General features: G+C 50.3%; 1 protein-coding gene across 1 annotated transcript in view; it reads right to left on the bottom strand.

The window, feature by feature from the left end:
* The window catches only part of LOC104031738 (store-operated calcium entry regulator STIMATE), a 38,187-nt gene extending 36,239 nt beyond the window's left edge, over window positions 1-1,948 (bottom strand). The window contains 1 exon segment of the mRNA XM_075726189.1: window positions 1,840-1,948. Coding sequence (XP_075582304.1) covers window positions 1,840-1,948 — 109 coding nt within the window.
* Between the last annotated feature and the right edge of the window lie 10,896 nt (window positions 1,949-12,844).

Here is a 12,844-nt window from a genome sequence, read left to right as displayed (position 1 = left end):
GTTGGGAAGCCCACTACAACCATCCTGGGTTAGAAGCCTGTATACAGACAGCCCCAACAGCAGATCTGAGAAGGTCTCCAGCTGGGATTGTGCAAATGGGGCACAGATAAGAAACAGCTGGGGTGAATTAGGGACCACCAGCCCAGCTGCAGGCAGAGGAGGTGCTGCGGTTGGGAGCCCAGGGCTGTAAACACATCTGCTTTTGGGGTCCCAGCCAGCAGTTTCCTCCGCAGCTTTAGTCATTGAGCAGATTCACAATGAAACTGCATAGGATCAGCTTGCAGTTTCTCCTCATCAACCAAGAGGTTGTTAATGTTTGGGGAAATATTAGCCCTTGCACCAGGGGGAGGACAACAGTTACCCCAGGGTTGATGATTTGCTAGCAGGGGTTACGTAGCCTTCATCCACAGGAGTATTTTGATACGATTAACTGATGTCCTTGATTTATGGGACACCCCGGGGAGTTTACGGGACAGTTAACCCATATGCACACATCACTAAAGAGAACAACCACACAAAATTAAATTATTCTTACTGTCAACATTGGGTGAAACACAAGCAGTGAAGTGTTGCAACTGGGCTGCTCTGGCTGGAAAAAGCTATCAGCTATCGCAGGAAGAACTTGTTGCGGTTTTCCCTGGCAGTTTGGCGTTAACCGCAGCGCTGGAGCCTTTGAAAGTGGTTTCCAGGAGGCAGAGAGGGGCAAGCAAGCCTCAAAAATCTGCAGCTACTTACTTAGCCAGAAAACTTGAAGTTTTAGTTCACCGACACCACGGGCTTTTAAGCAAGGAAAACAGATCGAGTGCTGGCACGTTATTCAACTTGTGTTAAACCACTTAACTCAGAAGAGGAGCAACGCGCATGTTGCTCCAAGTAAAATGCAGCTGCAGCACAAAGCAACAGTAAATTTTCTCGGTTCTTTCAGTATTGAGTGTTTCCCACCTTTTCTCACTGCTCGGATGCCTTCTCTCACTACCACCCCTTCACAGTAATCAGTGAAACACATTAGCTCAGTAACATCCTTTCTCCAGCCCTAAAACTTTACAGTTTAAGCCAAGTTAAACAAAACAGCATCACAAATCGATTAAGGGCGCTATTACTCTAATCAAGCGGCATTGCATGACACCCACTCTGGTTTTTGTTAGCTGCTGCTTCCTTGCAAACCATCCCCAAACACTGTTAGAAGACTTTTAATGGAAGGTGAAAACTAAGGCTGGTGAAGGGTCTGGAGCACAGGTCGTATGAGGAGCGGCTGAGGGAACTGGGGTTGTTCAGTCTGGAGAAGAGGAGGCTGAGGGGAGACCTTGTCGCTCTCTACAGCTACCCGAAAGGAGGGTGTAGTGAGGTGGGTGTTGGTCTCTTCTCCCAAGTAGTTAGCGATAGGACTAGAGGAAATGGGCTCAAGCTGCGCCAGGGGAGGTTTAGGCTGGAAATTAGGAAGAATTTCTTTACGGAAAGGGTAGTCAAGCATTGGAACAGGCTGCCCAGAGAGGTGGTGGAGTCACCATCCCTGGAAGCGTTCAAAAAACGGGTAGATGTGGCACTCTGGGACATGGTTTAGTCTAGTCTGCCCTTGATTGGTTTAGGTGGGCTTGGTAGTGTAGGTTAATGGTTGGACTGGATGATCTTAAAGGGCTTTTCCAACCTAGACGATTCTATGATTCTAAGCGCCCGAGCACTCGCTCGTACAAGCGGAGTCGGTCTCTACAGATCGGAGCTGCAAACCCGCGGCGCTCGATGGCCAGCGGATGCAGGCTCGGAAGAAGAGTTTCGAGAGCAAGCGCCGGGCACCCCCACCGCCGGGCACCCCCCCACCGCCGGGCACCCCCCCGTACTCACGCATGAGGGTGCTGAAGGCGCAGAGGGCCAGCAGCCCCTGCAGCAGGACGCCGAAGCGGCCCAAAAGCGCCCCGCTGCCGCAGCCCTGCGCCGGGCGGGGGGCGGCCATGGCGGGCGCGGAGCGGAGGCGCGGAGCGGTGCGGAGAGGCGCGGAGCGGTGCGGAGCAGCCCCGCCGCCTACAAAGGCGGCCCCCGCCGCCACCGCCCCCGGGCCCGGCCCCGCCGGCGGCCGCCACACCCCGGGGCGGGGCGGGGGTGGGTCCGGCTGGGGTGGGGATGGGATGGGGATGGGGGATGGGGATGGGGATGGGGATGGGGATGGGGATGGGATGGGGGTGGGGTGGGGATGGGGATGGGGATGGGATGGGCATGGGGATGGGGATGGGGATGGGAGATGGGGTGGGGATGGGGATGGGGATGGGGATGGGATGGGGATGGGGGATGGGGATGGGGATGGGGATGGGGATGGGATGGGGGTGGGGTGGGGATGGGGATGGGGATGGGATGGGCATGGGGATGGGGATGGGGATGGGAGATGGGGTGGGGATGGGGATGGGGATGGGATGGGGATGGGATGGTGTGGGGATGGGGATGGGGATGGGGATGGGGTGAGGATGGGGATAGGATGGGGATGGGGATGGGGATGGGGATGGGGATGGGGATGGGATGGGGATGGGGATGGGGATGGGGATGGGGATAGGATGGGGATGGGGATGGGGACAGGAGATGGGGATGGGGATGGGGATGGGAGATGGGGTGGGGATGGGGATGGGGATGGGATGGGGTGGGGATGGGGATGGGATGGGGATGGGATGGTGTGGGGATGGGGATGGGGATGGGGATGGGGTGAGGATGGGGATAAGATGGGGATGGGGATGGGGATGGGGATGGGATGGGGGATGGGGATGGGATGGGGGTGGGGTGGGGATGGGGATGGGGATGGGATGGGCATGGGGATGGGGATGGGGATGGGAGATGGGGATGGGGATGGGAGATAGGGATGGGGAAGGGGGATGGGGATGGGATGGGGATGGGGATGGGGATGGGGATAGGATGGGGATGGGGATGGGGATGGGGATGGGGATGGGAGATGGGGATGGGGATGGGAGATAGGGATGGGGATGGGGATGGGATGGGGATGGGGATGGAGTGGGGATGGAGATGGGGATGGGGATGGGGATGGGAGTGGGATGGGGATGGGGACAGGAGATGGGGTAGGAATGGGGATGGGGACAGGGATGGGATGGGGATGGAGATAGGGATGGGGGTGGTTATGGAGGCAGAGATGGGGATGGAGGTGGGGATGGGGATGGGGATGGGATGGGGATGGAGATAGGGATAGGAATGGGATGGGGATGGGGATGGAGATGGGGATGGGGATGGAGATGGGGACAGGGATGGGATGGGGATGGGATGGGGATGGGGACAGGAGATGGGTGGGAATGCAGATGGGGACGGGGATGGGATGGGAATGGAGATAGGGATGGGGTGGTTATGGAGATAGAGATGGGAATGGGGATGGGGATGGGAGATGGGGGTGGGGACAGGAGATGGGGACGGGGATGCAATTGGGATTGGAGATGGGGTGGGAATAATAGATGGGGACAGGGATGGGATGGGGGTGGGGATGGGGGTGGGATGGGCATGGGGACAGGAGATGGGGTAGGAATGGAGATAGGGACAGGGATGGGATGGGGTTGGAGATAGGGATGGGGGTGGTTATGGAGATAGAGATGGGAATGCGGATGGGATGGGGATGGGAATGCAGATGGGATGGAGATGGGGATGGGATGAGTGTGGGGATAAGATCAGGATGGGGATGGACATGGGGATGGGGATGGAGATGGGGATGGGAGGATGGAGACAGGGATAGAGATGTGGGTGGGGATGGAGATGGAGTTGGGGATGGGAGGATGGAGACGGGGATAGAGAGGGGGTGGAGAAGGGGATAGAGATGGGGTGGAGATGGGGATGGGAATGGGGATGGGGATGCAGATGGGGATGAGGTGTCCTAACAGGGACTGGGGTGCCAGGCTGGGGAAGTCATGGTGAGGTTTGTGGTGCTGGGTTGGGGGTGTCCCAGTGGGGTTAGGGGTGCTGGGCTGGGTGGGTGGAGGTCCTGTCGGGGTTTGGGGTGCTGGGCTGAGGGAGTCCTGGAGGTGTTTGAGGTGCCGGGTTGGGGGAATCCCAGCAAGGTTTGGGGTGCCAGACTGGGGGGTTCTGACAGGGATTGGGGTGCTGGGTTGGGAAGGTCCCAGTGGGGTTTGGGGTGCTGGGTTGCAAGGGTCCTGGCAGGGTTTGGGGTGACAGGCTGGGGTGGGGGGGGGCAGCAGTGTTTGGGATACTGGGATGGAGAGGGTCCTGGCAGGGTTTGGGGTGCTGGGTTGGGGAGAGTCCCAGTGGGATTTTGGGTACCAGGCTGGGGAGGGTAGGAAGATTGCCAGGGGGATTGGGCGTACTGGGCTGGGGAAGATAGAGAGAGTCCCAGCAGGGCTTGTGAGAACTGGGGAAGGAGGCACATTAATCGCCCCAGCAGGACTTTGGGGGTGCTGGTCTGGGGGCATGGGGGTGGGCAGCAGGGTCAGGGGTGCAGGCATGGGGTGGGGATATGGATTGTCCCAGCGGGGCTTTGGGTGTGCTGGGCTGGGAGATGCGGGGGAAGGTGCCAGTCAGGGATTTGATGGTGCTGGGCTGGGAGAGTGCCAAGTCAGCCCTGGGGCGTTTGGGGGTGCTGGGCTGGGGGGTCCCAGTATGCTCAGGGCTGGAGCACTTGCCCTGGTTAGAGAGGCCGAGGGAGCTCATTTTCTCTCTCGTCGGTATACTTGAGGCCATCTTTAGGGAGCACTGAGGTCACGCGCTTGAGTTTTCCTTCCTGACTTTGAGAGGTGGGAGCTTGCATTTCAATACAAAGCCAAAGAGGCTGCAAATCTCATCATGTCATATGGCTCTGAGCAACGGCCTTAAAAACAGCAGTAAATGTTACGAGACAAGAAAAGCATGGGAGCTGGCCTGCTTCCCAAATAGGTCCCATTTACAACACAGGAGGGAATTGTGTTCTGTTTGGGAATTCCCTGTCCTGGTGAGGTCCTGAGTGCCAGGCAGCTTGGGCAGAGGTTGGCCCTGGCCAGACAGGCTGGCTGGAGCCTTGTCCCTGCTCCAGCTGCCTGTTGCTGCCTGCGCCGAATTCCCCAGCCCCTCAACGGAGCCAACACATCCCCCAGTACCAACGTACTGACCCCACATTGCTGAAATAAACCCTAGCAGAAACAGCCCCTCCTTTCTTCAAGGGTGAATTGAATTTTGGGTTGATGATAGATGTTCATTTAGCTCACTGACTTTAATCGTGGTTTAATCGTGAGTTCAGTCAGCAAGCTGGAAGTTTGATCTTGCTAACTCATTTTCAGCTGATTTTATATGTGTAATTGTTAGTTTCATAAAAAGGTTCATTCCCCTGAGTTGGTAAATCTGATTCTGTTTTGCAATCAGTCGCCTTTATATTAAATTCTAAATCAAATATTAAAGTTGATACTCTTATATAAGCCAGTTGAAGCTTATACGTGGAAGCATCTGTTAAGCAAATACATATCTTAGCACAGATTTACTCAGGCTCTAACATTTTGCATTTTCTCAGGTTTCCTAGGCTGCTGCTAAAGAACCATTTTCAAGAATTGGTTGCTGGATGATAATTTTTCACCTGGGAATTGCCTCAGACTCTATTTGCCCAGGTACGGCACAGCAATTGGTGAACACACAGGAAAAAAAGACATTTAAACTAGATCCGTATTTCTTAAGCAAAATTTCATTTTCTATGAATAACCTATAAATTAGCTGTAAGAGATGGTATCTGCAATGCATCAGTGGATTGCACGTGTATGCACAAGGGGACAGTTTTCCTAAGGCTCTCTCCGAACCAGTGGTGCCTCCTCCCTTTCCTTGCTAGCCCAATTAACGGTGATTTCTCCCTGCTGCTGCATTCAGCAGTGCAAGGTTGTCTGAGGCCTTATTTTCGAGTGCTGATACATTTACAAGAGAGCCCAGTACCTCACATGTGTGCAAACACTCAGGCTGTAAGAGGGCAATAAACAGAAACCCCCTTGCTTTCACCCCTCGTTGCAGGAGGAGGCAGATACCCTTTAGTGGCTATTGCTGCTCGACACTCCACTGTGAAACCACAGCTTTGCTTTATCAAAAGCATGATTTGCGCTTCAAAATATTTGGGTTTTCTGAACCCATGCAAAAATCTCTTAAGGCTCGGCTGTATACGTGGTGGAGTCTGGGAGCTCTGGCTACTAAATTCTGCTATATTGTTTTGGCAATTAAGATGCTGCACAGCTGCCTCCCTGCTTTTTTCCCTAGGGTTCTCCATCTCTCCTCAGATGCACAGGGAGGCACTGGATCCTGTTTATAGCCAGCACCATTCCCAAAGTGTGTGTCTGCCTGGTTATGAACAGTGCAGCTAAACCCAAATCGTGAGTCGGTGCCCTCAGGTGCCACAGCTCAATGGATTATTTTCCTTAGGGACATTTTCCCTTGGGGCTGTGGATTTTATCCTGAGTTGATGCAAAGCTGTTTTCCAAGCAGGAAAGTTCAGAGAGCGAACGTGCTCCCTTCTCTGTTCAGGGTAAGGCCCTCCAAAGCTGGGCGATGACAGGACTTCCCAGCCGATCTCAGCAGCAAGAGTGGCGTAATGACAGAAAAGTGCTGCGATCCTTCTCTTTTCCCTTAACCTTGGTTGGACAAACACCTGGAGAGGCTCACATGCCATTAGTCAGTTTATGCTGATTCAGTTCAATCTACCCATTGATCTTTGTGAGCTTATGGAAATATCGGTGAGAAATATTGATGACGTTTGACAAAACAGCAAAGTAAGCAGTCATGCAAGAAATTTCCTAAGAAATAGAAATTAATAAAGAAATCGTTAAAGAAAAAAAGACCCAAGAAAAGATAATTTAAATATTAGGCCATGTGCGTAAGCTTAAAACAAGACACCAAAGTGGTTTCAAGTAATAAAGGACGTAAAAGCCAATCCAGGCAATTCTGCACATGCATGAAAGCAAGAGGACAATGAAGGATGGAGTAAACACATGAATTCTCAGAGAGTGGAAAACCAAATAATGGAAACCACAGAAAATACCTCCTTTTTTTCACCCTTCAAAAAAAGGATTAGCAAGTGAAATTAATTTAAAACAATAGGAGCAGAGATAGTGCAGGGCAAAACCAGGTTAAAAGATGAGAAGAGGCAAGTCTGATGTATTCAAGGGCCGGAAGAAACCTGTGCAAGTGTAGCTGCAAAGTGGGCAGAGTGGCTCCTTGGGGGTTCTCAGAGGGGATTTGGTGAGAATGTTTCGGAGGACTGCAGAAGGGCAAGTGCTGTGCCTGTCTGTGAGAAGGAGTGCAATGAGAGTCTGGGGAATCAGAGACCACCCAGCTTTATTCCAGCAGCCAGGAAAATACTATTAAAAATTATCAAACAATGAATTTATAAGCACGTAGAGGATAATAAGGTAATAAAAAACAGCTGACATGGATTTGACAAGAATAAATCATACCAAGCCAGTTTCATTTTCTGCTCTGAGAGGACGACTGGCTGTATCTTGACGTGGGGAAGGGTTTTATTGCTGCCCCAGTGACTCTCTTGTAAATGAGCAGGGAATATGTGGCTCCCGTGAGCTCTGCAGGAGCATCACCTCCAGACAAACCCCCACCAACTCCTCAAAATGCTGTTTGCTGCTGCATCAGAAGAGGTGCAATGGCTCTGTGGTAGGCATCTAAAGTTAGGTAAGGTAAATTACACCCTTAGGCGATGATCGAGGATATCATGCTAGAAGAGTCTGCAGATATTTGTGAGGTTAGGGTGAGAATTAGAAATGATTTCTTTAAAATGGAGGGATGATTTCAAAGTCAACAGAATGAAATGCAGTGAGTGCAAGGGAGGGAAGGAGGCAGAAAGTGGAATACCTGGCTGGAAAGAGAATCAGGAGGTGTAAACAGCCTGCAGACAAAATGCGAGTCAGTAACAAAAAAGGTGTTGCAAGGAAAGCACATCCTGTTCTGAGGGGTCATCCGGAGTGTTTTGTAGAAAATTTGGGTTGGTTGCTGGGTTCAGCCCAGTTTTGCTGTTGCACAAAGATGTATACATGCTGGAGTCTGGGGAAAGGCAAGAAGAATGACAAGCATTTGAGAAAAAAAGAATTAGAAAGGAAATTTGATATTTTTTCCTCCAGAAAAACCTGCAGGAATAATAGGTGTCATTGGAGGAACGGGGTTTGTGGCAAAACAATTCCAGTACAGAGAAAGTTACTAGAAAAAGTTATTAGAGAAAGTTATTAGAATTTTTCTTCGCATCTACCTGTTCATTTCTCTAAAGGACAGGGCCATTATGAGCTGTTTATGCATCTTTTCTGGCTGAGAAGACAGTGACAGTGAGAAAATCAGATGTTCATTTTGGGCTCAAAGAGAGCTTTTTCATGCGTTTCAGTTGTAGCAGTAGCGAAGCCCATCACCACTGGAGTCAGGGCAGGAAAGGACATCTCGTTACTCATTAAAACGTGACCTCAGCTGGCGACATCACGACTGGGATACCAGGGCATCTTCTGTCCCTTTCCCATGTTGTGCGAGTGTGGCATGTGGGCTCAACACATCGGTGAAGAGCAGCAGTAGTAAGAGCAGCGGCATGGATCAGTGCAAGCGTTTCAGGCTAGACAAATCTGATTAGAGAAATCAGCAGTGGCAGTTGCCAGAAAACATGTAAAATAAGTGCATGGCGCTAAGCTAGATCAGAGTGCATTTTTTTCCAGTAATCCCACTCTATTTTACCCTGTGACTGTTGAGACCCCGTTCATTTTCTTCCTGACCTTCAGTACTTATCTTCCATTGCAAAGGGCTTCCCATATTCCTTGAGGACAATATGCTTTTTTTTTTATTATTATTTTTTTGGTCCTTGCTTGAAAAGACAAATCAGGTTTGTGTTACAAAAAAGGGTGGTTTGGAGCACTGGGAATTGTCCAGTCCATTGCAATGGCTAATGACAACCATCTGCATGTCACCCCTTCCCATCGCCTGACATGCAATATGGGTACAGGCTTACACGCAGAGCCCTCGGTGTGGCTGGGCTCCAATTTCCGAACAGACCTGCAGGGAGGACACGTTTTTCAAGGCTTCCTTACTTCAAGGGCACGTAGCTCTGAAAAGCTGCTGGCTCGGGATCAGGTGCGATACTCGGCACTGGGACAGGTGCTCCAGCTTATTTGCATTTGCTGCTCCTTGCACTGAGCTGAGAAGGGAATAATAGTGCAGAAAACAGCACTCCTCTCCATGTCCAAAGCCCCAGTGGATTTTTTCTTTGGTCTCTCACTTTTTTGTAATGTTGCCGTGGTGTTGGATGCCCTTATAGCAGTCCTGGTACAATCACAGGATGAAAAAGCCAGTCCCTGCCCTGTACAAGCTACTCTTGGGTGGGATCCATCTCGCCTGGCTTCAGGTGTCTCCTGTTGCGATGTCTCGTAGGTCCTTTCATAGCCAGTGGAGAGAAATAGCCTCTTGAAGGACATCTTCCTCTGACCCATTCTGGTCAGGTCTCAGAAGAAGTCAGTCTGGTCCATCTGCAGGCAGTTCAGCAACGGCCCCATGTGTCAGAAAAGAGTCACGAAAACACGAGCGCTGATTTTTTACAGCAACACAACATCATTTTCTTCAACTCACTTGCTCCATAAGCACTCAGGTGTTTTGTACACCCAAGATCCCCCATGTGACAGTAGGGATGAGGAGGGGGCAGTGGCAGGACTGCAGATGGTTATTGTGGTAAGTTGGAGGGGGGCACATGAAACTGTCCTTTCCAGGATGACACTCACGCAAATTATTCATCTGATTTTATTTCTCATGTGATGGAGAAATTGCTTCTGAAAACAAGGTCTCTTGAGAAAACTTCCTTTAACTGATGCTTGGAACAGACTTTATTCATGCTGCCAGCAGGAATGCTCCCTGCTGATTAAATAGTAGATGGACCTTACTCTTCCTGAATTACTTATTTTTAAAAGGCCTGTCACATTTAACAATCAGTTCTAGGTTATATTCATAAGCAAGGGGCCAACACCAATTTTTATATCAGCCAAGACTTTGTATTGCAGGATACTCCAAGGAATAATTGTCAAGATAATTCTTTTGTATTTTCAACAAGTGCTTTAGCTGTGGTGTTATGAGATGTTCAATATCTTGCTCTGAATGAATGGGAACAATTTCACACCTTACAGGGCCTGTGGCACTGTTGGCATGCTGTGCTTGGCTTGGAGCTGAGGCGCTCAAATATCGTTTGCCCCACTCACCCCTGGCCATGTAAGCCAGCGGGGCAGGTGACAGTGGCTTTCAGGTCTGTGCCAAGCTGTGTTGATACGCAGAAAGAGGCAGGTCTCAGCCTCACTTTTTCCCTTCCCTCATTCAGAACACCTCAGCTGTGCAAATCAGTCCATGAGCATATTACCCCATGCAACGCTACAGGCTTGGGGAGGAGTGGCTGGAAAGCTGCCTGGCCGAAAAGGACCTGGGGGTGTTAGTAGATAGCCGGCTGAACATGAGCCAGCAGTGTGCCCAGGTGGCCAAGAAGGCCAACAGCATCCTGGCTTGTATCAGGAATAGTGTGGCCAGCAGGAGCAGGGAGGTGATTGTGCCCCTGTACTCGGCACTGGTGAGGCCGCACCTGGAATACTGTGTCCAGTTTTGGGCCCCTCAGTACAAGAAAGACATTGAGGTGCTGGAGCATGTTCAGAGAAGGGCAACGAAGCTGGTGAAGGGTCTGGAGAACAAGTCTTATGAGGAGCGGCTGAGGGAACTGGGGTTGTTTAGCCTGGAAAAGAGGAGGCTGAGGGGAGACCTTATCGCTCTCTACAACTACCTGAAAGGAGGTTGTAGTGAGGTGGGTGTTGGTCTCTTCTCCCAAGTAGCTAGCGATAGGACAAGAGGAAATGGGCTTAAGCTGCGCCAGGGGAGGTTTAGACTGGAAATTAGGAAAAATTTCTTTACGGAAAGGGTGGTCAGGCATTGGAACAGGCTGCCCAGAGAGGTGGTGGAGTCACCATCCCTGGAGGCGTTTAAAAAACGGGTAGATGTGGCACTTCGGGATATGGTTTAGTCTGGTCTACCCTTGATTAGTCTAGAGTGGGCTTGGTAGTGTAGGTTAATGGTTGGACTGGATGATCTTAAAGGTCTTTTCCAACCTAGATGATTCTATGATTCTATGATTCTATATCCCGCTCAACCTGCATGGCCACCCCTTCACCTATGGTAGGAGGCAAAAGTGGAAGGTCCTACACAACCACAGAGGAACCTCCTACAGGTCCCACCATCCCCATGGGGATGATGGTCCTTCATCATTGTTGACTGTCTCAGGGTCATATCGCCCTACATCTATACAGGGACAATGGTTCTGCTTCACCCTACATCCCTACAGAGATGATGATCCTCCACCATCTCAGCGGCTACAGGCTTCAGTGATGGAATTGGAGGCTGGACCCTGCTCCTCAGTCCTGCACAGAGCTCACTACAGCTGAGAAATCACCTTTCCTCCTTGCTGGTCCACTGGAGTGCAGAGCCCATCTTAGACTGACTAGTGCATGTACAGTTGGTAGGACTTCAGCTTGAAGGAAGGATGATTTAACGATTAAGAGTGGACTGAAACTCCAGTTTCAGTGGCTGGCTTTGCTACAGTGCTTGTACATTACTTGGACCAGTCAATCAATCATTCTGTATTTTCCTCTTCCTCTGAGTAAACTGGAGGACAACCACAATTATTTCCATCCTTCACATTTTGAGGACACCTTATAGCCCATGGATCACCATTAGTCCATCACAGTAACACACGAGATGAGCTTGTTTGACCAGAGGAGATGGTTTGCATGGCCTTATTTTATTCTGTAATGCAGTAGCTTGCAGCTAGCCCAGAAGGGGCAGCAGCCCTGCAAGTACTTACTGACATGATTTGGTGCACCTTTAACGCAGATCACTTTGCTGATCTTGTGGATAGGGAAACTCCTAAAAAGTTTAACCTGGCACAACTGATGAGGGTGGTGAACTGCAGAGCTAGGGCAAGAGGCAGGGATTTCTTAAATCAACTTTGTCACTGAAATGGAAGTATCCTATATACCTGTGTTCTAACAGATGGCAGGAGAAAGCCAAACAGGGATTGTCTAATTGGAATACAAGCACCCACCTAAGCATACCCAGAGGCAGCTCTAGATTTCCTGAATGGGTTAATTTTGATAGGACATTTAACTATTATTTGTAACACTGCAATGCCAGGAAACCCCACCTGAGATCAGAGTTCCCTCGTGGGTGCTGTGCAAGTGCGTGCTGGACAGTCATCACACCACAATGTTAGATATGAAGAATTTTTTTTTAGTGAAAAGGTGATCCCCAGGTTTGTGACTATTTAGATAAGAACAGAACTGGTTGAAAGGCTCAAAATTTTCTTTTCAGATCAATTTCTTTCTTGAAAATGAAACTTTCTTCTCAAACCATAAAACAAAAATTGCAATACACTTTCAGCTTGCTCCCTGTACCTCCTGGCATGGGGCTGAGCTTTGGGAGCATGCTACATTCAGATTTGTGGCTTGGGCCCATCTTTTGTAAGAATGGGATGGCTAGATCCAAGTTCCTTCAAGCTTGAGATGATGTTTGAATTTATGGTCATTGTGGCCTGGGCAGAACACCCTAGGTCTGAACTGCAGCAGAGTGGATTTAGGTTGGCATCAGGACACCTTTTTCAGGAATAAGGCTAGTTAAGAGATGCACTAAGTTGTTGAGGGCAGAGGGAGAAATTCTGCCACTGGAGGGTTTTACGAACATCCATCTTTTTAGATAGTCTTCTCTCAGGGACAGCTAGGTAATTTCAGCTTGTGGTGGGCGGATGGATGAGTTGATCTCCTAAGTTCTCCACAAGCTACATTTTCTGGGCTGCCAGGCTTTTTTAGCCAGCCTGTATCTCCAGCCTCTCCCCCTGGTGCATCTTTATTTA

The sequence above is a fragment of the Pelecanus crispus genome, chromosome 1 (assembly GCF_030463565.1).
Source record: "Pelecanus crispus isolate bPelCri1 chromosome 1, bPelCri1.pri, whole genome shotgun sequence".
NCBI lineage: Eukaryota > Metazoa > Chordata > Aves > Pelecaniformes > Pelecanidae > Pelecanus > Pelecanus crispus.
The sequence above is the reverse complement of the archived record's forward strand: the minus strand, read 5'-3'. Positions and strand labels throughout refer to the sequence as shown.